The sequence below is a fragment of the Martes martes genome (genome assembly GCF_963455335.1).
Source record: "Martes martes genome assembly, chromosome: 8".
NCBI lineage: Eukaryota > Metazoa > Chordata > Mammalia > Carnivora > Mustelidae > Martes > Martes martes.
In genome coordinates, this window is record NC_137895.1 from 219687 (window position 1) to 246051 (window position 26365).

Genomic DNA, 26365 nt, shown 5'->3' on the forward strand with positions numbered 1-26365 from the left:
TATTTATATCTTTAATTCATCTGTAGTAACTGTCTTTTTTTCATTGATTTTTGGTTTTACTTTTATCATTCTACTAAATTTGCGTGTATACTTAGATCTATCTCTGAACTTACTATTTTTCTTCCTTTGGTCTCTTTTCTTCCTTTGGTCTCTTTGCACATTTTTAAAAAAGATTTTATTTATTCATTTGAGAGAGAGCACAAACAGGGGGAGCAGCAGGCAGTGGGAGAGGGAGAAGCAGGCTCCCCACTGAGCAGAGAGCCTGATGTGAGGCTCAATCCCAGGATCATGACCTGAGCCAAAGGTAGATACTTAACTGATGAGCCACCCAGGCACTCCTATACCCCACTATTTTAAAAAACATGACCTTAAAGGGGAGCTCTTGGGTGGCTCAGTGAGTTAAGCCTCGCCTTCAGCTCAGGTCATGATCTCAGGGTCCTGGGATCGAGTTCTGCTTTGGGATCCCTGCTCAGTGGGAAGTCTGCTTCTCCCTCTCTCTCTGCCCCCTCCCTGCTTGTGTACGCTCTTTCTCTCTCAAATAAATAAATAAAATCATATATATATATATATATACACACACACATATATATACATGACTTTATAGGATATCTTGATATCTGATAAGGCATATTCCGTTCTAACTTTCATTTTTTAAGATTGACTTAGCTATTGGATCTTTATTTGCTCATGTACATTTTTATAATTCACAAATACTGATAGTTTGGTTTTTGTTTGTTTTAGAGAGGGAGAGTGCACAAGAGGGGCAGAGGGAGAGAGAATCTCAAACTGACTCCCCACTGAGTGTGGATCCCTTTGTCATCATCGTGGGGCCCCATCTCACAACCCTGAGATCATGACCTGAGCTGAAATCAAAAGTCAGTTGCTTAACTGACTAAGCCACCCAGGCCTCCCCAGATACTGATAGTTTTATCTCTTACCATCCAATCCTTTCACCTCTTACTTCTTTCCAAATTCTTTATTCCATTTGCCAGCATCTCCTATACCAGTAACATTGTCAGAGGTATCCTTGTTTGATCCCAATTTTAAAGGGAGTATATACAGAGTTTCTGCATTAAGTATATTGTTCATTGTAGGTTTTGGTATATCACTTTTAGTAAATTAAGGGTGTCTCATTCTATTTCCAATTTGTTAGGATTTGGGGTTTTTTAAATCATAAATAGGTATTAAACTTTGTTAACTGCTTTTTTTGGCTTTAATTGAGATATTCCCCTGATTTCCCCCTTTTTATTAATGTGCTTAATTAATTACAGTGATTGATTTTCTGATACTCAGTCATCCTTGAATTTCTTTTACAAACTCTACTTGATCATAACATACTATTTTAACTCACTGTTATATTTGATTAGCTTATATTATATTTAGAGTTTTATATCTATATTGATGTGAAATAGACCTATAATTTTTTCATATGATCTTTGATTTTAGAACAAACCACCTTAGGGAAAATTGTGTTTTTATTTTTGCTGATCTCTTTTCTCAAATTTCCTATAATATAAGTAGGAAGCTTCTATACCCATACAATGAGATTATCAGCCTTCTTTTCCTAATTTCTGGACTCACTGGGTGAGTCCAGTCTGGGTGGCTCAGTCAGTTAAGCATCTGCCTTCTGCTCAGGGCGTGATCCCAAGGTCTGGGATTGAGTCCTGCATTGGGCTCCTTGCTCAGTGGGAAACCTGCTTCCTCCTCTGCATGCTGCTTGTGCACGCTCTCTCACACACAAGTAAATAAATAATTTTTAATTCTTAAAAAAAAGAATTAACTCTTCTTTCAAAGTTTGGTAGAATTCATCCATAAGACCATCTGGGGCCCAAGACTGGGAAGCAGAATGTCACCATTTACATTTTAAAATGTTGATTGGTCTGTTTTGCCAAAGGTGGGAATCTGTGTACGGCTGTAAAGCCCAGGCTCATCTCCGTCCCTTCATCACATGGCTTAGCTGGCTTCTTGTCTTCATTCCTTTACTCCCTGTTCTCCGTTTCTACCTTCCAGGCCCACACAGCAGATTCACCTACGATAGCCCTAAGTGATGTCTGCCCCTCCCCTACAGCAGATTTTTGGAGCTCTCTATCTACATCCTTTACTGAACCCTGCATCTACATGTACATCTTCACCATTTCTCCTTAATATCCATGTGAGGGCTTTAACGCTACCCAGAAGGTTATCAGTGTTTGGGGTGAGCCCCAATTGGCTTCTTAGGGTACCTGCTGTTCAGGCTTTTCCAGAGATGATGACCTTAGTTTTACTACTGCGCAGACCTTACCAAAATCTCAGAGAGAGCACCTGCCCTTATCACCTGGTTTAAAGTCAGATTCCCCCTGCCCCGTTTCTCTGCCACAACACATGCGGCTTGCTGCCTTCACAGCCTGTAGTTGTCTTGTGTGTTTTTTCTGTCCCCTCCCACAGCGGCTGGGATAGACACTTCATGACGGCACGGTGCGTCTGTCTTATACACTGCTATATCGCGGGGCTACCAGAGCAAAAACGCCCACACAAAAGTGCTCAATAAATACTGAATGAATTAAAAACTCAGGAAACACATATTTCTGCAGGATTTTCCTACGATCATGAGTCCTTCCTATTCTCTGCATTCTGAATTTTCTTCCTTGGATCAAATCAAAGAGGGTTTCGCTCTTGATGCGGTGTTTTGGTTGTCTCACCGACTTGCCTTCTCTGAACTGTGCCTTGGCGCTGTGCCAACAGCTCTCTTTGGCCAGTGATTACATATAACTATAGCCACAGAAGAAACATGTTGTATTTAAAGTAGAGATGCCGTCAGGGCGCCTGGGTGACTCAGGCAGTCAGGCAGCCGAGTCTTGATTTTGGCTCTGGTGGTGATCTCAGGGTCCTGGGAGCCTGAGCTCCTGAATCGGGCTCTGAACTCAGTATAGAGTCTGCTTGAGATTCTCTCTCTCTCTCTCTCTCCCTCTGCCCCTCCCACCCCTCTCTCTCTAAAAATAAATAATCTTTTAAAAAATAAAATATATTACAATAAAATAAGTAAAATAAAATATTTTAAAAAGTAAAACATATTACATAATTCTCAAAAAATATACCTATCAGAAAATGTTTTCATAGGATAAAAGTGTCTTAATGGGTTCGTTTTTATTTTTGGCCACTGAGTCTTAAACCTGAATATGTTTCCTCTACTTTGGCCTTAGGAAACTCAGAGCTAGAATTCCAACTGCCATGTGGAACTACATGAAACTCATTTCTGAAAGCCCTTTTTTTCTCCTGAATTTTTATTTCTTACCATACTAACTTTGCCCTGAACATATCAATTATTTATTTTATAGTAAGAGTTTCTCCTGTCTTGAACACCCTAATATGTTCTAGGCAAATTGCATATATCATCCATTTAATCTTCATAGCAAGCAGCAAGATTAGGACATCGTCTGTCCTTTACAGGTGCGGTTAGTACATTTAAGTCACTTGTTCCTGGTCACACAGGTAGCAAGTGGCGAGCCCGGAAGCTGACTGCTTTGACGCCCAGGTACGTGCTCCACCTGCTTCTCAGGTGGTCTGCAAGGGTGGTCCACTCATTAAGACACAGGTTCTGGGCACCATTCCCAACCTGCTAGATAAGAACCTCTTTGAGGGGTGCCTGGGCGACTCAGTGGTTATGTGTCGCCTTCCACTCAGGTCATGATTTCGGCGTCCTGGGATCGAGCTCCGAATCAGGCTCCTTGCTCTGTGGGGAGTCTGTTTCTCCCTCTCCCTCTGCCCCTGCTTGTGTTCCCTCTCTGTCTCAGTCTCTCTCACTGTCAAATAAATAAAATCTTTAAAAAAAAAAAAAAAAAAGAGCCTTTGAGTCGTGGGAGGGGCCAGTGACCTGCATTTCAACAGGTGTCCCAAGTGACTCTCACGTACCCAAAAGTTCAAGAATTCCTGTACAAACTATATAACTCTATCCCCTCTATCTGTTGAGGTACTGCACATAGATTTTCTGACAGTTTTCCCCTAACCAAACAGTTATTACTTTCTGTAAAACATCGAGCCTGTTGTGCTGCTGACCTTGGTCACGTGTAGATACTCAAGCGCGATTATTATTATTCGTTCTGCCTGTCTCTTCTGCGGACTGGCCCTAATGAAAGCACAGAGGTACCGAGGTAGAGGTGGGCCGGCATCCCAGGCCACTATGCACAAGGTGACATGAGGCTCAGGGCCTCGCTGGAGGGCGAGCATCTCCCCACGTGAGCTTCGGTAGGCCTTCCGACCACTCGGGGCTCACCCTGCAGCCACGAGCTGTGAGCCACAGATGGGTAAGGACTTCTGTTTGCTCTAAGTGTTCCTAATATTTTATATCAGACTGGCCTCTAGCCTTAATGCCATGGGCTGGTGCCTCCAGAAGTCAAGACCCATGTGAGGTCAGGGAGGGTTTAGTACTGTCCTGTGTAGGGAGAAGTTGTAATAGGGGTTTTTATGAACCCTATAACACATAGCCTCCTTCAGGACATTGGGTAACAGCAGGATGTAGGCCCTGGGATGCTTAGAGTGGTCAGAGGCACAGGGCCCTCCCTGAGGCACTCCAGAGCCCAGCCCCACTCTGTGGCCTGATCAGGGCCCGTCTCGTTGTTGCAGTGCAAGCCACGTGGATGGCCTACGACATGGTGGTGATGCGCACCAACCCCTCGCTGGCAGAGTCCATGCGCCGGCTGGAGGACGCCTTCCTCAACTGCAAGGAGGAGATGGAGAAGAACTGGCAAGAGCTGCTCACCGAGACCAAGCGTCAGCGGTAGGCCCCTCGCCCGCCGCGGCCCCCACGCTGCCCTCAGCCGACGTGGAGAAGCCCCTGAGGTGTGGAGCCCTCTCTGCTGGCAGAGGAACAGCGACCAGAATGGACAGCTGTGTGAACCGTACTTGTTTCTCAATAAACTTATTTTTAAGAACACCCTGAGGACCCCTTTCTGTCCTACCCAGCAGCATATCAAACCTTGTGAACAAAAAATGAGAATTCTGAGATGCCGATGCTTTCGATGAATTAAACATACTTAGTGCCAGAAGCACCAAGCATAGAATAAAAAGCCAAAACGGGGCCAGACAGGGACAAACCAGGTCAGAGGGTGGGACAGGCAGCAGTATTCAGGCAGATTTATTTACCTTCCTCTGGTGGATTCCAAAATACGCAAAGGGGAACATCATTTATTCATTCTGGGCACTGTGCTGGGCGCTCACCTATGTGACCTTAGGTTCTCACAACTCTCCTGAGTAACATGTTCATTATCCCTATTTCACAGATGAGAAGAGTAAAATTAGATGTCTCTTCGAAGTCCACAGCTAATAAGAGAAGGAGCTCGGGGGAAACTTGGGTCTCACGCAAGAATGGGGGTTGGTGGGAAGCGAGGCTGGCTTCTGGTGGGGCAGAGCAGGTGGGAGAGATCCCACAGAGGGGCATGAGCCCAAGTGGTCCTGGCCAGGCCTGGGCTGGGCTTACAGGAGGGGGCTGCGGTCAGCAGGACCATTTCATAGACAAGGGTTCTAGGCCTCTGGGGACCAGTCAGACGAAGGAAGACTATAGAGCTGTTCCCAGGAAGAGCCAAGCCAGGCTCCCAAGGCTTGGGGCAAGGACGTTTTCCTGAGGACTCTTCTGTTTCTTGTTTCCCCTTCCCACTCCCTTACAGACTCCTTGCCCAGCTTGGGGCCCTAGGGACAAAATACAGGAAGTGCGACTGTATCTCTAGCCACCTCCTTGCTCCACTCAGCGGTCACTCAGCTCCTCCACAAGCCAAATCCTGGTCCTTAAGTACGCCTCATCAGTCCCTGACTCTCAGAGTACCAGTAGACCCACAGATGCTCTTCCAGACAGTGCAGTGCTGCAAGAGGGGGCCTGGCCCCGGAGCCCAGAGGAAGAGAACCATCCTGGAGGAGGGGCTATGTGAGCCCACTGAGGTGTGAGGGCAAGAGCTAAGTCATAAAGGCAGGAGACAACATGCTGTGGGGGGAGGGTGGGAAAAGTCTTGGGACGCCCAGCAACCAGCTCACGGGTACAGGGAGCCTCAGCTCCCAGGGTGAGAAGTCTCTTTTATGGGGTGGGGGATATGGAAGGGGGAAATCATGAGTCTTAGAAAAGGAAAGTCCCAGCAACAACGGCAGAAAGTTCTGGATCCCAGCCGTGAGGTCTATGCCCCACGTGCTGCCGGGCTCCCAGCCCCAGGGTCTCCCTGGAGAGCAGCAGCTCAGAGGGCAGTCTGCAGTGGGTCCGTGGCAGGCAGAGTCAGGATGAATGGACAGAGCACCCCCTTACTCCCCAGAGGAAAGGGCTGCAGCTCTCTGGCCTGGAACTGGGCAGTCCCCTCGGAGACCGTAAAGGTGGCCGTGACCTGGTGGTTGAGGCAGTAAATGGTGTTGCCCAGCGTGGTGCAGTGGAGTGGGGCAGGGTCGGGCAGCGGCAAGGAGGCCGCCCGGCTCCAGGAGCCCGTCACCGTGTTGTAGCGCATCACGGCAGCGCCCACGCCGCGCAGCAGGTCGAAGCGGTAAAGGAAGCCTCCCAGCGCCACCATGTCGCTGGAGCGCCGGTGGCTGGCACTGTAGGGGCACTCATCCCACGCGTCCCTCCCAGGGCTGTACCTCAGCAAGCGGTAGAAGAGGTGGCCCCCGGTGACGTAGATGTCCCCACGACAGGCCACAGCCTCATGGGCCACAGGGAAGGTGCCTGCGGGCAGGGGCGCCCGCAAGGTCCAGGTGTCCGTGCGCGGGTCATAGCGCTCCATGCTGTACAAGCACTCGCCACCGATGGCGTAAAGCAGCCCGTCCAGGGCCACCAGCTTGAGCTGGGCGCGGGCCTGCTGCATGGGCCGCACCTGGCTCCAGATGTTGGTCAGGGGGTTGTAGCAGAAGACCTCGTTGGAGCAGACGGCCTTGGCCCCGGAGCCGCGCACGCCGCCCGCCAGGAACAGGTAGTTGTGCATGGTGCAGAGACCGCAGCCCCGCAGCGGGGCCTCCTCGGGCACCTGAGTCAGGGGCCGCCAGGTGTTTCCTCGAGGGTTGAACACGTGCAGGTGCGGGCGGGGCGGCGGGGCCGCGGACTCCGCCGCAGGAGCCTCCTCCCCGCAGGGGCCCCTGGTGAGCCCCGAGCGGCTCACCGGGTAGAGGCCGGGCAGCACGAGGACCCCCAGCACCGCCTGGCCCCGGCCCGTCCGAAGGCTCAGGATGCGCTCGCGCTCCGCCGCGCTCAGCTGCCGGTAGAGGCTCGCGTCTCCCAGCACGCGCAGCAGGTTGTCGCTCATCAGGGCGTAGGTGTCCCGCGCCAGGCCGGGCTCCCCGTGCCGCCGGGCGAAGGCCAGGACGTCCAGGCAGTTGCCCAGGTCCAGCCGCGGTGGCAGAGCGGCCGCCGAAGCCGGCTCCCGGGCCGCCGCCCGCTTTCCCGGCCTCTGCAGAAGCCCCGCGAGCTTGGCGGCTTCTTCGCGCTTCTCCGGGGACGCCGCCCCGCCGCCCGCCGCGCCCCGCTGCTCCCCGCGGGCCCCTCCCGGGCGCCTCCGCGGCGCGGCCTGGCCGGCCCCGCGCCCGGGGCTCTCCGCTCTCCCGCACGCGCTGCGTCTCCGCGGTTGCGGGACCGGCCGCGAGGCGCCCGGCCCAGGGGCGGAGGGCTCGGGGCCAGGCTGCTTCGGCTCGGGGCGCTGGGCCGGGGCCCCGGGCCTGGCAGCACCGGGCGGCGCAGGGTCTTCTCGCTTCTCCTCGACGGCATCCCCTCTCCGACCTGGCGGAGGGTCTGGAGCGGGCGCCTCCGTGGTCTCCACGCGGCTCTGCTGCTGCTCTCGTCCCGCCTCAGCCGGGCCCCCCGCGTCTGCCCCCGGGCCCGGTCCGTCCGAGGAGCCTTCCCTGAGCTCCAGGCTGCGGGCGGCCCCTTCAGGCGGAGAACCAGACTCTGTGCTCTCAGACGGGGCACCAGTGCTGGGACCTCTAGGGCTCTCGGGGGCTGCCTTTGGGGCTCTCCCTTGGGGTCTCTCTTGCCTGGGGAAAGGGTGACTCCTAAGAACCATGGAAATAAGGTTTTCCCAGCTGGTTGGGATTTGTCCCTCCTGCTTGTCCTTGAGGAGGGCCACGCTGTGCTCCTGTGTCATAGGCCTTGACCCACTACTGGGGGCAGGGGCCGGGGTTGGGGTCGGGGGGACGTGTGGGGAGGGCGTGGCTGAGGGACTCAGGGAGGGGGCGCCTCCGGGGGCGTCTGTGGACTTTCCTCTGTCCCCACCGCCTCCCTTCTGCTCACTGCTCTGCCCCCCCTGGCCTCGCTGGCATTCTCCCCCTTCTCTGACACGGTGGCCCGCGTGCCCCACCGTCCCACCCAGTCCCGAGCTGAAGAAAGAGCCATCTCCAGAGCCAGTAGCCCCAGCCTTTACCACGTCATTGGCGTCTGTGGTCCCCTGCCCTTGAGACAAGAGTGAGTGTCCACACTGAGAGCCCTCTGGCCGTGGGCCCGTGGAGCCTGGGGCCTGGCTGGTGCTCCTGGTGACAAGAACACCCTTCCTCTCCCAAGGCCAGCCTTCCCCGGGGGCTGGGGGTCCCTGAGCCTCCCCGCTCTCCAGAGCCGGGACGGGAGCCGGTTGGAGGCTGCGCTCCCTGCGCCCCTTCTCTATGCCCTCAGCCGGGGGCCCCGCCTGTGTGGTGTGTGACGGAGGCAGCTCCTGGGGAGCAGAGGGCCTCTGAGAGCCTGTGGCGAGGCTGCCGGCAGCATCCACTGCGTCCCACACACTCACCACGGCGCCCAGGCGCAGGGAGGCCAGCTGTGGGACGTGGCGGTTCCTACCTCCTGAGCTGAGGTCCACCTGCCACCGCCGGCTGCCGGGGCCTCTCTCTAGTGAGCCAGGTCGCCCTACACCTTGTTGCCAGGGACTGGTGTCCTGTTCTGTGGTGGGGACCAGGCCCTGGTGAGTTGGCGCCTTGACTCGGACGCCTCCTGCCTTCACTCGTCCTTCCGACTCTCTGCCAGGACTCTGAGGGGTGAAGCGTATCAGGATGGGGCCAGGTATCCCCCCTACTCTGCTCGGACCCAGGGGGGCAGCACCTGGCCTGAGAGGCTCCCTTCCTTGACCTTGGGGGGCTCCTGCACTGGCATGACCTTGCTGCTGCCCCCAAATCCCTCCAAGGGTCACCTCGCCAGGTGTCTTGAGTGGAGGTAGAGCTGTGGCAGCCAGACCTCCAGCTCCCTGGAGCTTCTGATCCTGGGTCCCCGGTGCAGCCGGACTCCTCTGGCCACGTCCCGGAGGGTCTAACTTCCCCTGCCCTGAGCTGTGTCCCTCGACACCACCACTGACCTTGGACTTCAGGGGCAGGGCTGGCCTGGCTCCTCCCGCCTGAGAAGGCTGGGCCCCGGGGGTTGTGGGTGCGGGTCCTGCTGCCTCCTGGTCCTGCCCAGAGCCAAACCAGTGCAAGGCCAGTGCTGTGGCGCCCACCACAGCCAGCGCCAGCAGGGTCAGGACAGCGCCGTCCCAGTCATCCTCCCCGTCCCAGCCCCAGCCGAGGCCATCAGGCTCCAGGGTGCCCTGGATCATGGTGCTGGGCGGCAGACTCAGCCTGGGAGCCAGGTCAGCAAGCTGGAGGCTGTGCGTGCTGCCTGCAGGGCGGTCCGCTGTCCGGCCTGGGCTGCTGTCTGCGCAGATGGCATCAGCGACGCGCCCCGCCCACAGAGTTGCCCAGTTAAGGTAGACCTGGGCTGGGGGACTTGTCGCTCCGCCTGGCTTAGGAGGGGGTGGGTGTCTGTGCCCGCCCCTGGACTGGGCTTTGTCGGTGGAGCTATCAGGAGACAACATAATATCCAAGAGCTCCAGGAGCTCGGGGAACCTTTCCAGGCCCACCTGGCCCCTTCTCCTTTCCCATGGGATCCAGTGGCAAATGGCATTGTTCCTTAACACTGTTCCAGATCCCAGCCGACCTGCTTCTGCCTACAGACCCTCCAAGCCCCCGGATTTGCACCCCATTATTCCAGCTCCGACCCTGGGTCTAGCCTCAGGGGCTCTGGCAGGGAAGAGTTACCCCCAGGGAGATGTTATCTGTAGCTTGAGCAACATGATGCAGCCCTGATGAAATTACCAGAAACCCAAGAAGTCGGCTCCACCGTGGGCCAGCGGAGGAGGGGTGGAGAGGCTTACGGCCCACGGTGCCAGCCCTGCAGGACGGCCTCGGACCGGGGGACACTGTGGAGGGCGTTCGTCCTGACACTAAGCACTGTCTTAGAAAGTGCAACCTCCTGTCACCTCGGCCACGAACTGGAGACTCGCCCTCTTCTCTCCCGGGACGCAGAAGGGTGCTTGAGAGGGGCCCCCACCTCCCCTCTCCCAGCAGCCGCTGGACCTCCCTTACCCTGAGCTCAGCAGAGATGGGCTAGAGTTTGCTAAAGGAATTTGCTAAGCTGTCAAGAGGGGGGAAAATGAACAAAATAAAGAAAATCCAAAAGTTGTATTTCTCTCTTTATTGGTCTGGCTTATTACAACCCACCTGCCCTTTCTAGAGCCTCCTGGGCCTTCCCTGCACCCCACGGACCAACTTGACTACTCAGATGCCTCTCCCGGTGCCCCCAGGAAGCCCTGACCCCAGCCTGCTCTTACCCTTGTTACCCCATCAGCCAGCCCCAGGACCCCTCCGGGACGCTCCTCTGACCCCTAACCTGTCAGCCTGACTTCCGGGTACCCCATCCCATTCCCATTCCCTCATCTTAGCCAAATCAGGCCCCTCCAGCGTCCTTACTGGAACTCAGCCCCCTTGCTGGTCAGCTCGTAGATACTGCTGCTGGGTGTGCGTCTGGCCTCCCTCAGCGTGGTTTCTCGGGGGAGGAGCTGCGGTTCTTCCATCCACTTCTCTCTTAACCTGACCTCAGGAATAAGTCTTGGGACAAGCGGGGCCCCGATATGAAAAAGAGCCAGGAGTCTCTGGGACAAAGGCAGGCCCCCCACAACATGTATTCATTACTTTTTCTAGGACACAGGACCTCTCCCGGACTCAGGCAGTGAGATGGCCCAGGAGCATCCCTGGCACCCAGCCTGAGCTCTGCTGGACCTCAGGTTCCTCACCCATCGGGTGGCCTCCCGGCTCCCCTGAGCATATTAGATGACAGTAGGAGGGTAGAAGGCGGGCCCATCCCTTAAGGTGGATCTCAAGTTGGTGGAAGGCTTTATGGACATTGCACTTATTCCTGTCCCAGTCCCAGGGCCTGCCTCTTGGTTATTCGGGGTCCAAAGACCTTGAAAAGTTGGAGATGACCTGCATCCCCTTATAGGCCATGCCACACACTATCAGGCATTTCTACCCAGCTTCTTAAAACACCTGTTGTTAGCAGAGCCCCGGGCTGCTGTCAGAGAACGGGAGAAGTGGCCAGCAAGTGATACCTTAGGGTGCCATGGTGGGGAAGAACCAAGCACAGGAAATCACCCCAAACAATTTCACAAGGTGTCAAGGACTGTGATGGGTCTTGGTGGCACAAGGAAGGGTCTAGTCCCGTCCTCTATAGAAAGAAAACACCTCCCTCTGTCAAAATCCAGGGGGAGGGCAAAACTCTGCCGCATGGAGAAACTCCCTATTGGGAAGGTGCCTGGGGACATGGTACCTCCCTAAATTGTGGGAGATTCGCCCTCCTAACTTCCCAGAGGAAGTAAAAATGTAGTACTGCTGGAAAGGTGACAGAACATGAAGTCATCTAGACAAACTGTGAAACAAAAATTGTTCCGGTTGTGCCATGAGACAGTGTAAATATCCAAGTTACCGTCAAGGTGAGAAACAAACAAGAAAGTCGATGTGACCACGAGTGGCACCCTGCTGGGGCAGGGATGGGGAGGGACTCATGCTAGTACCCGAGGCTTCTGTTTCCTCAGACAGCCCAGAACAGGAATGGGCACGTCTCCTGCCTATCGGCAGCCCACCGTCCAGACCCTGGGCGCCTGGGAAGACGCATCCGCGTATGAGCTGGTCCCCCGCAGCCAGTCACGGAAGACCCCGGTGCTCCCTGGTCACGGAGCCTGAACAAAGCTGGATGGTGCCCTGGCCACCACTGTTCCCTCTCTGAAACACTCAGTGACGTGATGACATAATTCCCAGTGGAGAGCAGCAAACCCCACCAAATGCAGGGTTTTCTCTGGGACTGTCATTTTTAAAATCAGGAAATATTATATAATCAGAAATGATAAAAAAAATTTAAAAAACAAAGAATATAATAAATAATCCTATACTGAAAAGTATACATATATTTTTATATATGTATAAATAAATAAATAGAATAATGTTTAAGGCTTAGAAAATATAAATCCCAGATTTAATAATCACACCCCACAGGAACTGCCTCTTAAGGAATTCATCTGACATGGGAAAAATTCATGCAAAAAAGGAAAAGGTTATTTAAAAAAAAACAAACAATACAATATGATTTAAAATGAAAAAAGCTAAAACGTAAGCATTCAACAATATGGGAAGGATGAAAAAACGCACATGACTTTAAGATGTGGCATTGGCGGGGCGCCTGGGTGGCTCAGTGGGTTAAAGCCTCTGCCTCTGGCTCAGGTCATGATCTCAGGGTCCTGGGATCGAGCCCCGCATCGGGCTCCCTGCTCGGCGGGGAGCCTGCTTCCCCTTCTCTCTCTGCCTGCCTTTCTGCCTACTTGTGATCTCTGTCTGTCAAATAAATAAATGAAATCTTTAAAAAAAAAATGTGGTATTGGAAAACTTACCTCAATAATTGTTAACAATGTGGCTATGAAGTTTAATACCAGTATTATGAAGAGCCATAATAGAAGAGGCATAATAAGAGGCATAATATTTTTTTAAAGACTTTACTTATTTGACAGAGAGAGAGAACGCGTGCTTGAGAGCGTGCACGCAGAAGCAGGGGGAGCAGCAGACGGAGGGGGAAGCAGGCTCCCCAAGGAGCTGGGAGCCCGATAGGGGCTCAAGCCCAGGACCCTGGAATCATGACCTGAGCCAAAGACACTTAACCGACTAAACCACCCAGATGCCCAAGGCATAATATTTAAAATGTGGACAAAGTATGAGAAGGGAGAGAGAAGATAAAGCATAGTGAAAGTCACCTCGTATTCCAAAGGGGAGAATTTATATATCTAAATATTTTTTTGAAGATTTTATTTATTTACTTGATAGAGAGAGAGACAGAGAGAGAGCACAAGCAGGGGGAGCAGCAGGCAGACGGAGAGGGAGAAGCAGGCTCCCCGCTGAGCAAGGAGCCTGATGCGGGGCTCAATCCCAGGACCCCGGGATCGTGACCCAAGCTGAAGGCAGAGGCTTCACCTGCTGAGCCCCCCAGGCGCCCCTATATCTAAATCTTGAAATCAGTTGCTAAATTCGGTTCATATATAAATTTAATTTTTTTATTCTAAATTGATGTAGACATTTACCACACTTAGGGATTGGAAAACTTAATGTCATACAGATAACAATTGATGAAAGACAATTCAGAGACTCCAAAGACCCAATGAATGTCAAGTGGGAGAAATAAAAGGAAATTCATACCAAGAAAGACCAGAGGGAAACACTGAAGGAAAGACAAAAGATGGAAAATCTGAAGACCAAACCCCCGAAAAAGACGGTTCACCTCCAGAGGAGCGACAGCCTTCAGCTGACTTCTCCATGACGAGAAACCACAGGCCAACAGACAATTTAATGGAATTCTCAATGTGCTGAAACAAAATAACTCCCAATCTCAAGTCCTACCGCTAGAAGACACACCTTCCAAGAATGAAGGCAAAGCAAAAACCTTTCCCCACAAACACTGAGAGTCTTCAGTGAAGTCAATGCTAACCTGTCTGTGTGGTTTAGGCGTAAAGAAAACCCTACCAGATGAAAGAGCTGAGAATGTTGGAAGGAAAGATGAGCGAAACCAACACAAATGACGAGCGTGTGAATAAATCTAAGTGAACACTGACTTTATAAAACACCCATAAGTTCTTGTGAGTGTCTTAATTATTTGGGATTAAAAAGAAAAACAATAGAATCAATGAAACCAAAGTTGGTTCTTTGCAGAGATCAACAAAATTGACAAGCCTTTAGCTAGATGAAGAAAAAGAGGAAGAAGACAAAAAAATTAAAATCAGAAGTGAAAGTGAGAATGTTACTACCAACCCTACAGGCAAGAAAAGGGTTAGAAGAGAATACTGTGACCAACCGTCCACCAATAAGTTAGATAACCTAGATGAAATGGACAAATTCCTAAAAACACACAAACTACCAAAACAGACTCAGAAGAAATGGAAAATCTCAACAGACCTATAACAACAAATGGAATCTGTAATCAAAACCTTCCCGGGGCGCCTGGGTGACTCAGTCATTAAGCATCTGCCTTCTACTCAGGTCATGATCCCAGGATCCTGGGATCAAGCCCCACATCAGGCTCCCTGCTCGGTGGGGAGCCTGCTTCTCCCTCTCCCGCTCCCCCTGCTTGTGTTCCCTTTCTCGATGTCTTTCTCTCTGTCAAATAAATAAATAGAATCTTTAAAAAACAAAACAAAACAAAAATCCCCTCCCAACTGGGACGCCTGGGCGGCTCAGTCGTTAAGGGGCTGCCTTTGCTCAGGTCATGATCCCAAAGCCCGGGAATGAGCCCCGCATCAGACTCCCTGCTTGGTGGGAAGCCTGCTTCTCCCTCCCCCTGCTTGTGCACTTCGTTTCCAATTTTTACAGTGTTTTTCCTCCCCTCCTCTTCCCCAGGGGGTGGAGGATGGGGTTTTTCGTTTGTTTTTGATATTCTTTCCATTTTCTGGCTTTCTCATTTGAAACTCTCCAATGCGCCACTGCTGCACATTTTCCTCCCCTGCCCTCTCCATTCAGACGCTCACGATTCCGCCACTGGTTAGAAACAAGATGTCTAGTACGTTCTCCCAACAAGATCCCTCCACAAGACAAAACCTCTAGAATAATTTCTCTGTCCCTTTCCTCTCCCCGTCTCCCGATCCCCAGGAGAAATTTGGAGGGATTTTACATCTCCCAAGCATCTGTTCTGCTAAAATAGTTTAAACTTCATTAGAACCTCTCTCCCTCCCACCCCCTTCCTCTCCCTCTGTCTCTCTGTCTTTCTGTCTCTGTCTCTCCGTGTGTCTCTCTGTCTCTGTCTCTGTGTCTCATTTCCACCATGCGCGTACGGATGGAGAGATTCCTCACTCAACGGTATTTCTTTTTGCTCCCATGTTGAGGTCTGGTTCTGGTGTGTTTGCCGTTGGCTTGCAATCTTCCTACTATCTCCCTCACCCAGATGCTCTGCCCCTGACTCCTGGCACCCCACCCCCAGCACCAGGCCATGCTGGGACAGGTGGGGCCTGTTCCCACGGAGCCACGGGTTCCGGGCTGTGTCTCTTCCTGCGGCGACCTTTTGCTATCCCCCTGTCCTCTGGCTCCCAGTGTTCAAGACAACACACCTGGTGCCAGTCTGATTTTGCCTTTTGTGGGTTAACTTGGGTTTTCTTCCTAGAAGCTTGTAGGATATCTCTTCAAGCAATCTCTACTCGCAATGTGGGACGTGAACTGAGATCCTGAGATCAAGCGCCGCATGACCCACGCCAGCCAGGCGCCCCAGGACATCTTTATCTTAGAATCGAAATGGGCAGAGGACCTGTGCGGACATTAAAAAGAAAGAAGGAGAAATGGATCCCTGTCTTTCCCGACGAGCCGGCCTGGGTTCAGCGAGCGCCTCGCTGGTGGGACTCAAGCCTCCAGCTGAGCAGACGCGACTCCAGTTTTGGTCCAGGAACTTCGGGCACCGACACCGGCTGCGCCTCTGCTCCAAGTTGCTCATCTTTCTTCCTCACGATTCTCATCTCCCCGTTTTTCCCTGCGCTTTGAGAGACTCCTTCTAGGTGGTGTCCCAGGCCTCCCGCTCACGTCGCAGCGACGACCGCTCTCCACTGAGGTCCGGATGCTGAGAGCTCGAAGCCGGCTCAGGGCTGACGTGTGCGCGCCACCCAGGACGGTCCGAGCGGCCGGGGGCCGCTTCCAAGGGCCGGGGTCTCCGCGCTCTTGCTGCTTCTTGATTCGGGGGTTTAGCCGTTTTCCCCGACACTCCACTTCACCAGTTTCAAGAAATGGCCTTCCTCAACGTCCACCAACATTAAACAGCTGGCCGCTGCGACCCCTCACGGGCGGCTGGTCCCTCCTCTTCTTCGCAGCCAAACGTGGGCCGCAAGGCTGTTGTGGGCCTGGCCAGGCCTTGCACCAGGTCCCTCCCGAGCCTTGCAGATGACAACGACCCTCGTGGGGTCCCTGCTCCACATGAATGATGCCCCGTGGGGGCAGCACTGCTCGATGGCCCTGGGGACATAAAAAGAGACTGCGCTGGTGGCCGAGGTGCAGATCTAAGTGATGCCCATCGTGAACGGCCCTTTTTACAACCATGTAAGGTACTCACGTGGGAGCTGGTGTGAGCGTAATTGTGTGGGGACGTCTTCCTGGGATCTGACAGGCTCTCACTCTGGAGGGCATAACACTGTTCTGCTGACATGACCGTCACCCAGGAGGACTCTTGAACCTTGAGAAGTGGGCTCACCAAAGGTCCCACCACCCGATGGCTCTCGAAATTGTTAGCCGAGATGTGGCCTTATAGCTGAGCCCAAGAGACTGTCACTTTCTTAGGAATTATGTACCAAGGACTCACTTCTGCCATATCTCTAGCCCGGGGCGACTACAGTACCCAGGAAGGCAGTGCTCCTTCCGCCCTCACTCATCCACGTCCACGTCAAGTCCAGGGTCTACGGTGCCTATTTTTGTAAAGACCCCGATAAGAACTACTTTCGCCTTTGCAGGTCATACGGTCTCTGCTCTGCTGCCATGAACGCAGCCCCAGGAAACTGCAGGTGGGGGAGGCTGGACGGAGAGGCCCCACTTGCAGGGCTCCGGCAGAAATGCTGCCCATTTCCAGCCTCGACGTCCCCGCTCAGCCCCAGGTGTGTGTGTCTACCCATTTAACACATTCACTCGGTGTGTGACTGGGAGCCTCGATGCTCAGATCTAGACTCTCGATGCTCCACGGCATCTGGGCGAGGCTGCATTCAGCCTCCGTCCTCACCAGCTGCTTCTACTCATTCTCCTGTATTTTAGAACTAAAAACTAAACACTACATTTTTCAGACTCCCTTACAGTGGGACTTCTGAGTGTGATGTGGGAAACAAAGGCAGAAGAGAAATTATTAAATGTCCTTACTACCTACAGCCCATTGACAAGTCCTTGAAACAGGCAGAGTGACCTTCCTCTAAGCACTCAGCTGCCTCGATGATAATACTTTGCTAAGGGCAAGAGGCAATCCTAGCCCGACCCCCCTCCCCAGGTTGCTGTAAGCCTACTTTAACATATAAAAATGCCTTTGGAGGGGCGCCTGGGGGGCTCCGTGGGTTAAGCCTCTGCCTTCGGCTAAGGTCATGGTCTCAGGGTCCTGGGATCGAGCCCGGCGTCGGGCTCTCTGCTCGGCGGGGAGCCTGCTTCCCCCTCTCTCTGCCTGCCTCTCTGCCTGCTTGTGATCTCTGTCAAATAAATAAAATATTAAAAAAAAAAAAAACCACCTTCTCGCACCAAAGACGTTTCAAGAATTCTTTCTTGGCCATTGGCTTTGAGCCCCAACGTCTTTCCTACATCAAGTCGTCGTTGAAACCTCCCCACGAGGGAACCACAGACAGGGCTGCCGAGATGGAGTGTCAGGGGACAAATATCAAGGTCCCAGGTTCCTGGTCTCCCGATCCCAGCTATCCTAGTCTCTCAGACTCAAGGGGCCACCTCACAGTGCCTACACCACCAGCCCATCTGACGGCCTTGCAGTGTTCCCTGTAATAAATCCACATCTGCCTTCAATGCTTCACAACGGCTTCTGTTTTCTGCACTGAACCCTGAGACATCACACTGCCCTGCTCACCGCCATCTTCACCTCAGTAGATGACAGCTGCATGCACACCTGTGAATCCGGGTCCCCTCCGAAGAGTAAAAACCCAGATCAGAAATGTGAACCGGGAAAAACAAATACACACACACACACAGATATTTAGGGATTGTTGGGACGACTGGGGGGCTCAGTCATTAAGCATCTGCCTTCGGCTCTGGTCATGATCCCAGGGTCCTGGGATCAAGTCCCGAATGGGCTTTCCTGCTCAGGGGGTGGTGCTTCTCCCTCTGCCTCTGCCCCTCCCCCTACTTGTGTTCCTTCTCTCTCTCTCTGATAAATAAGTATTTTTTAAAATTTTTTTAATTTAAAAAGTTAAAAAAAAATTGTTAACTAGGAAAAGGAGGCAGAAGAGAGCTCCAGGGGCTGCGAGGGGAGCGAGCACGGCGGTCACTGCCACGGCTGACCCCTGAGCATGGAGGGGTTGGGGAGCCGAGCCCTCCTCACACTGTCAAAAACCCACAGATAACTGTTGACTCCCCCACACTTAACTATTAATAGCCTACGGCTGACCAGAAGGGAAGCCTTACTGACGACATAAACAGGTGATGATACGTATCTTGTGCGTTACATGTATTATATACTGTGTTCTCACAATCCAGCTAGAGATGTCATTAAGAAAATCGTAACGGAGGCGCCTGGGTGGCTCAGTCGATTGAGTGTCTGCCTTCGGCTCATGATCCCAGGGTCCTGGGATCGAGCCCCACTTCCAGCTCTGCACTCAGTGGGAAGTCTGCTTCTCTCCCTCTGCCCCTCCCTCTCTCTCTAAAATGAATAAATAAATCTTTTTTTAAAAAAGGGTGCCTGGGTGGCTCAGTGGGTTAGGGCCCTTGCCTTCGGCTCGGGTTGTGATCTCAGGGTCCTGGGATCGAGCCCCGCATCAGGCTCTCTGCTCGGCGGGGAGCCTGCTTCCCCCTCTCTCTCTGCCTGCCTCTCTGCCTGCTTGTGATCGCTCTTTGTCAAATAAACAAATAAAATCTTTAAAAAATATTTTTAAAAAAAGAAAATACATTTACAATACTGTACTGTATTTATCAAGAAAAAAAATCAGCGTACAAGTGGACCAACACCCGTGCTGCTCCAGGCTCCGCATCGCACCCGCGGGGCTGAAGGAGCGAAGAGCCGGACCCGGAAGAGCCTGGCGCCCGGCCACCAGGGTGTGCTTCCCCAAGTGGCCAGGCCAGGGGGGCGAGTCTGAGCTGGGGCATACAGCAGCAGCCACCACACCGTGGAGAAACTTGAGAGGAGGCAAGCAGGAAGCAGCCTAGTAGGGCTGCTCGGGTGACAGCCTCCCACCTCCTGCCATCGGACCCTGGCCACTGCACCAACCCGCCGCACCCCAGCCCATGGAATGAAGGCCCTTCTCTAGGCCAGTCCCGGTTGTGTCCGTCCAGCACCCTCTGTGGACAAAACCCAGCACCACACCTGCTAGCCAAAGGGAGGCCATGCGTGGGGCCCCTCCAGGGTCAGGGTAGAGCAGACCAGTGGGGTTCAGGGTGGGAAGGAGATAGAGTGACGGCTGGCACGCGGCTCGGTCCATCGAGCCAAAAAGCAATGCACAACCTTCACTTTCCCTTCATCTCTTATGACCAATATACTCCCAGCACAGGTCAGCTCTACCTCCCAAATAGTACCTCCAACCACCCTCTCTCCCTCCATCACAACAGACCCAACCCACACCTACAGAAATACAACCTGTTCCGAAACTGGAAACTCAAAACCATAGCCCAGCCCACCCTCCCCAAAGTAAGTTCATGGTCAATGCAATTCCAATCAATTTCAACAGATTGAGAAATTCACCCAGAAAAAAAGTGCCTAAAATTATCCAAGTAATTTTGGAAAGGAAGCTAAAGAGAAGGGACTTGCCCTGTCAGAAATCAAAAGGCGCCAGAAAGCCATAATAAAACATTACAGCATTGGTGCGGGACTCGGCAGGAAGGTAGAGCCCAGAAACAATCTGGGAATTGATTTTTTTTTTTTTTTGATAAATGGTACTGGAGGAGGGGAGAATCAAGTATATTCCTCCTTCATTCTACACACAGAATAAATTCCAAATGATGAATTTAAAATCATAGGGCTGTGTTAGTGTGTGTGTGAGTGTGCACACTCAAGGAAACACGACGATGGTGCTCTCTTTGTGCCACAAAGCTAGAAGCCCGGAGAGAAACGTCTGACGTATGGAACTGTAGAAACACGTCATTCTCCTGTACAACAAAAATTACCAACAACAGGGGCGCCTGGGTGGCTCAGCTCAGGTCGTGATCTTAGGGTCCTGATCGAGCCCCGCATCAGGCTCTCTGCTCGGCAGGGAGCCTGCTTCCCCTTCTCTCTCTGCCTGCCTCTCTGCCTACTTGTGATCTCTGTCTCTCTGTCAAATAAATAAAATCTTAAAAAAAAACTTTTAAAAATTACCAACAACAAACCTGAAAGAAAAATAACAAATCTGGAAAACATATGGCCCCCCAAAACTTAACATATGTAACAAAGTCATCCTGGACGCCGGGCTGGCTCAGTCAGTACAGCATGTGAGTCTTGATCTCAGGACCATGAGTTTGAGCCCCACACTGGGTGTACAGATTACTTAAAATGTTTTTAATGATTTATTTATTTTAGAGGGGAGGGTGGGGGGGAGGAGAGGGACTCTCCAGCAGACTCCCTTCTGACCACAGAGCCCCACGCAGGGCTCGATCTCATGAGCCTGAGATCATGAACTCAGACAAAATCGGAAGTTGGACGTTTAACTGAGTCCCCCCCCGGGGTGCCCCCCCAATAAAATCTTTTTTTTTAAATGTCTTACAAGTCAATAAGAAATATATGAAGACACAAACAGAAAAACTGACAAAAACACATTAACAGGCAGTTTGCCAATAAATATATGAATTATGTTCATTCATCCTAAGAACCAATGTAATGCAAATCTCAACAAAATAAGGCCTTATTTTCATGTGCGACTGGCCAAGATTTAGAGGCTCTGTGATTCATGAAGGGTCTAGAGTGAGAGCCAGATAGTCTGGATTTGAATCTCACCTTCTACGCATGTAGCCCTCAGGTCTCAGTTTCCTTATGCATGAGACTGGAATAAATAATAATACTTGATTCCGAGCTTCACAGTGAGGGTTAAATAAATGCCAGCAAATTCATTCTCAGAATACTGCCTAACATATAACACATGCTCGATAAACATATTTGGATATTATCACTTAAAAGGCTCTTCTTAACTTTCACTGGTTAGGGTATACAGAAAAAGAAACACTCATAATACATTGAATAAAGTGTAAATTCATTTATTTATTCACCAGATATTTATGACCCACTAAGGACAAAACAGTGACCAAAAGAGACTTGGGCTCTCTCCTCACTGACCAGCAACCTCAGGGTCCGAACCTCTGAGGAGGGCAATGAGGCAACACAGGCTGAATCACGAAACGTCTACTCCCTTGACCCTGCAACCTGCAAGTCCACACAGGAAGTTCACCCTAAAGAAGCATTTGGGGAAACGCAGGAAGATTTATTTAGTGGCGTTCATAGTACCTGGTCACAGTGGGTCTTAAAGCTGCAGGACCGGCCTAAGTGTGTGAGCACCGCATGACTTCACGCCGTCCTTGTACAGGAAGCCCTGTCCCCGCTGGCCTGGGGCAGGCATGGAGCCGTGAACAAAAGACAAGCCCATTCTGGAACAGGACGAGCGTCCAGGGACGTCTGCTCCTGGCAGTGGCTTTCTGCATAGGCTGGCTTTTTCCTTAGGGCAGGACGCACCGTGCTTGTGTCTTGGGCAGAAATCAAGCTTCTTCCATGGGAGGAGTGAAATAAAACATTCATTGGCTGGAAAACCACGTCCTCTCACCGCCCACTAGCTCCAGCATGCGGTCCTGCCCGCAGTCCTCGCTTTTTGCCCACATTCCAGGAGCTCATCCTCCTCTGACTGTCAGAGCTGCTGCCCCACCTGGTGACTGAGTCCAGACGGAGTCCTGGGGCACAGGGGCCGGCACCAGCTCTGGGACTGCCCGCCCAGGTGCCAACTCCCACTAAAATGCTGACCCTCGATGGCCAAGCTGCCAGGAGCCCCTAGGAGCCCATAGCACAGCGCACCCCATGGATCCCCCATCCAGGCAGACAGACCCGGTGCATCTGATCCCAGCGTGGAGCTTTGGTCAACACCCCTGCTATTCTGCAACATGCTTTTCAGTAACGATCCCCTAACAATCAGCAATAACTACTGACTCATTCTTTACTTTGATAAGCAATTAAGATTAGCAATTTCTAGTAAGATATTTCACATATGAAATAAAGTTTGCACCAACCAAACAAAATTATTACAGCTTTTAAATCTTAAACACAAATAAAAACGCCAAACGGTCACAGAATTACAGAAGTGAGAAACCTGAAGTTGTTTCTCCCTTGTTACAGTCACTCTGGCATCATTGTTCATCTCAAACCTAAGGCTTAAAGAGAGAGAGATGAGTTATCCCTGGGAGAGGAGACACTAACTACCCCTTAAGCTCTAAAAACCATTCACAACGCCCAACCATGAGGCACTTAGGCTCCTAAGAAAACCTTATAGTGAATCTGAATTAATATCCATACAGAATACAATGCTTCCTAAAGGGTGGGTAATAAAAAAAATGCTAATTTGAAACATTATACCCTGCTAAAATTCAACACTAACCACAGTATTATTTAAAACTTGACCAACAAAAGATTTGTGGAGGAGTGTTTTATCTCTGACCCTTTAGAATTGCTGGTCTCACGGGATAACAGAAAGCTGACCAACTCTGGCTCACTGTATTATTTTTAAATTCTCTACACACAATGCCCCCTTGGAGGGCCCAGACGTGTGCTCCCAGCAATGCCCATTCTTGGTTCTCATTCCCTGCCGCACTGGGCTCAGAGCTCCCTTGGCAAAGACCAGAATTTCCACAAACCCCTGGGCACTCCTCATCCCATTCCTCTTCCAGGAGCAGGCTGGCGAGCGGCAGAGCTCGAGAGAATGGACGTTCTTTTAGTTTATTTGATTGTTCTTTTTCCTGTTTCTAAGATAAATAATAAGTTTCTTCATACTTAAATTTTTTTTCATCAGTAATGTGTTGAAGGGTATATGTTTTCTTCCGAACACAGCTTTAGCTGGGTCCTGTAGAGCCGGATATGAGGATCTATCCTTGCGAGTTTTACATATAATGTGCAAGTTCACATTTGACTTTCTCTTTGATCGGTTGTTTTTTAAGAGAACTTGTTAATATCTTGGTATTTATGTTTTTATCTTTTAAAAAATATTTTGCTGTTTGCTTAGATTTTGGACTTTAGGGGCACCTGGGAGGCTCAGTGGTTCAGCATGGGACTCTTGGTTTGGATCAAGCCATGATCCTGGGGTGGGGGAATGGAGCCCCACCTCCGTCCCCAGGCTCAGGGCAGAGCCCGCCTGAGATTCTGTCCCTCCCTCTCCCTCTGCCCCTCCCCCTGCTCACAGATCTGCGAGCGAGCAAGTCCCCCCCACCTCAAATAAATAAATATATAAATAAAATCTTTTTTAAAAAGAATTACTTTGGAGTTTGATCAAATATGTGTCCTACGTCTCTTTATGCAATTTGTATGTTTGTCTTCAGTTTTGTTTTATGGCCCAGATTATTTTTGCAAATATTCCGTGGGCTTAAAAGCGAAGTTCTCTCTCTACACGGAACAATTCACTTGAACTTGCTGTTTGTACTACTTTTTTTCTTAATTCTCATATATATTTTTTCTCACATATACGAGAAATATTCATATATTTCATTGCATTTCACAATTCATATACATGAAATTTCACAATTCATATACATGAATATATATATATATATATATATATAGGCGTTTTCCCCCTGCAGATCCGTCCGTTTCTGGAATGGGTGTACTGAAGCCTGGGGAAGGGTGGCACCAGCACTCCGGTCCAAGGCCCCGCCTGCAGGGCTCCAGCGAGTGCTAAGGGCTCTGAGAAGCCCGGTTCACAGTGGGTGCGGGGGGGGGGGGGGGGATTGGGCGGAGCCAGGTTGGGGTAAGGGGAGGACAGTCCCCGTTGCCAGGAGGCGAGATCTGGACACAATGGGTCCGGGAGTTGGGCTGGGCAGGGGTGGGAATCCAGGCACCCCATCTTGCCTTCCCGGCGGGGAGCCACAAAAACAGGTTAGTGCATCAACTTTGGGGCCCCCTCCGGGCACCGGGGTTCCGGCCCCGCCCCCTCACCTTGGTGTCCTTGACCCCATGCCCCTAAAACATCCCGGCCCCCCAAAACCCCAGGGAATTCCTTTCCCGCAGGATCGAGACCAAACCTTGCGCGCTCACACAGCCCTACCGGACTCGTTCTGGGGGCCGGGGTGAGAGCTAGGCCTCCCCCCCCCCCCGCCCCCAGCAGGGCCGGGAAAGCTCGCGTTTGTTTCCCCGGCTCCCGGGACACGGGATGGGCCCCGCCCCCGGACCGCGGGAAGCTGGAGCGGAGAAGCGCGCTCTGCGGGAGCGGTGGGGGAGAGGCCGGGGCCGCAGCCTTCTGCCCACAGGTACCGCAGGCCGTGAGCGCACCCCACCCCTGCGCGCTATGGGCTCGGACGTCTGGGTCGGCCCTTGGCGGCCCCACCGGCCCCGCGGCCCCATCGCAGCGCTCTACAGAGGCCCGGGGCCCAAATACATGCTGCCACCGAACACCGGTACCGGCGTCGGGCGGGTGCAGACAGACGGGGCCAGCGAGGTCTGTGCCGGGAGGCGGGCGCCGTGCCTGGGCTGCAGGGCGGCGAGGAGGGGGGTGTGTTCTCCGGGGACGGCGGGCTGTGCGCAGGGCGGGGAGCGGCGGGGGCCCCACAGTGATGCTGGGACGCTCCCGCAGGCTACGTCCTGCACGACCCGTCGCGGCCCCGCGCCCCGGCCTTCTCCTTCGGCGCGCGCCTCCCCACGCAGCAGACTTCCTGCGGCCCGGGGCCCGGCCACCTGGTTCCTGCGCACATAACCGTGCGCGGCCGCGACGGCACCCCCGCCTACTCCATCTACGGCCGCGCCCGCCACGCAGCGCCCCTCCTCACTCCCGGACCGGGTCAGGACCCCTGGCGCCCCGGTCTCCCCAACGCCGCGCCGCCTCCAGAAAGGCCCACCCGGGAACCCCCCGCCTGAGCCCCGAGCCGCCCTCGCGTACCCCACCACTCCAAACTCGGTACCCCCGTACCCGCATCTCGGAAGAACTCCAAGCCCCACCAGGCTCTGACAAATCGTGGCTCGGGGTCACCCTAACCTCAGGCCCCCAACCCGGGACCCCACCACGCCCCCAACCCGGTTCCGGCCCACACCCCCGGTCCGCCCCGCAGGCAGGTACTTCCCCGAACGAGCCGGGAACGCGACGTACCCCAGCGCGCCTCGGCACACCATCGCTCCCCGAAACTGGGGCACCCTCGCGAAGCAGCAGACACCGGGTGAGACCCAAAGGCCCATTCCAGCCCCGCGGACCTTCCCAACCCCGACCGGCGGCCGCTCTGCGGGCTGCGGGGGGTGGGGTGGGGGGCGGAAGAGACCCCGGCCTGTCCGCGAAGACTGACCCTAGACCCACCCCTCGCTGGCTCCTCCCCAGGCCCCGGCACCTACACTGTGCCCTCGCTCTTGGGTCCGCGCGTCATCGGTAAAGCCTCGGCCCCAACTTACTCCCTCTACGGCCGCAGCGCAGTGGGCAGTTTCTTCGAGGACCTCAGCAAGGTGGGGCGGGGCTGCCAGGGGGGCTGTAGCGAGGGGTGGGCGGGGCGGGCCACAGGGGGCACGAAGCAGGAGGTGAGGGCCAGTGGCCAGCGGGGAGTGGAGGCCGGACCCAGCGCCCCTGCCGCCCGCCCACAGACCCCGGGCCCCTGCGCCTACCACGCGGTGAACACTGGGGTCTACAAGTCTCGGGCCCCCCAGTTCTCGATGCTGGCGCGGACTTCGCTCCCCCAAGATAACACCCTGAATCCCGGGCCCGCAGCCTACAACGTGGACCAGGTGGTCTGGAAGCCCGGGTCCAGGGTCAGAGGCGGGGGAGGAGGGTCAGGGTCCCGGGGGTCCCCGCGCGGGGCTGGACGGTTGGCCCCGCGGGGTCAGCGACGTCTCCTGGTCCCGCAGCCCCGGAAACCCCGCGGCTGGAGCTTCGGGATCCGGCACTCGGACTACCTGGCTCGGGTCCCGACCAAGGCGGACGACTGACCGGCCGGGAGGGCGCGGCCCGACAGACGTTTGCTTAAAGCTTCCCGAACCAGCAGCGTGTCCGCCCCTCTGTGTTCGCGGCGGGCGCGCGGGGCGGGGAGCGTGCGCGTCGGGACGCGCGCGCGTCGGGACGCTCGTGCCCACGGGGCCCCAGACGGCCGCGCGCCCGCCGGCCTGGGAAGTCCCGGAAGTCTCGCGGCCGCGCGCCTTCGTGATTGGCCGGGGCAGACGACAGCCGGGGCGTCCCGCCCCCCCCCAGGCAGCCATTGGCCCAGAGTCCCGCCTGTCTAGGCGGCACCGCCCACCCGCCGTCTTCCTGCG

At 53.5% G+C, this 26365-nt stretch overlaps 3 protein-coding genes across 4 annotated transcripts in view; 2 read left to right on the forward strand and 1 right to left on the reverse strand.

Moving 5' to 3' along the window:
* Positions 1-4786, forward strand: part of SYCE3 (synaptonemal complex central element protein 3) — a 29753-nt gene extending 24967 nt beyond the window's left edge. Inside the window, exon 3 of the mRNA XM_080812422.1 lies at positions 4600-4786. Coding sequence (XP_080668548.1) covers positions 4600-4757 — 158 coding nt within the window. The 3' untranslated portion in view covers positions 4758-4786. The remainder of the gene's footprint in view (positions 1-4599) is intronic.
* Positions 4787-6194: 1408 nt separating this feature from the next.
* Positions 6195-9506, reverse strand: KLHDC7B (kelch domain containing 7B; the record flags this gene model as incomplete). Its single annotated transcript, XM_080811840.1, has 2 exons — positions 6195-8948; positions 9108-9506. 2 exons carry the CDS (start codon positions 9504-9506, stop codon positions 6195-6197), a joined length of 3153 nt encoding a protein of 1050 aa, XP_080667966.1.
* Positions 9507-23917: 14411 nt separating this feature from the next.
* CIMAP1B (ciliary microtubule associated protein 1B) lies at positions 23918-26098 on the forward strand. Of its 2 annotated transcripts, none has more exons than XM_080812159.1 (7): positions 23918-24019; positions 24391-24537; positions 24714-24917; positions 25186-25290; positions 25446-25567; positions 25703-25843; positions 25964-26098. In XM_080812159.1, the coding sequence occupies exons 2-7, from the start codon at positions 24429-24431 to the stop codon at positions 26042-26044; spliced, it is 762 nt and encodes a 253-aa protein (XP_080668285.1). In that variant the 5' UTR covers positions 23918-24019; positions 24391-24428; the 3' UTR covers positions 26045-26098. The 2 variants fall into 2 exon arrangements, with proteins under 2 accessions (XP_080668285.1, XP_080668286.1); XM_080812160.1 differs by having other exon boundaries at positions 23925-24019; positions 24377-24537.
* Positions 26099-26365: the final 267 nt, after the last annotated feature.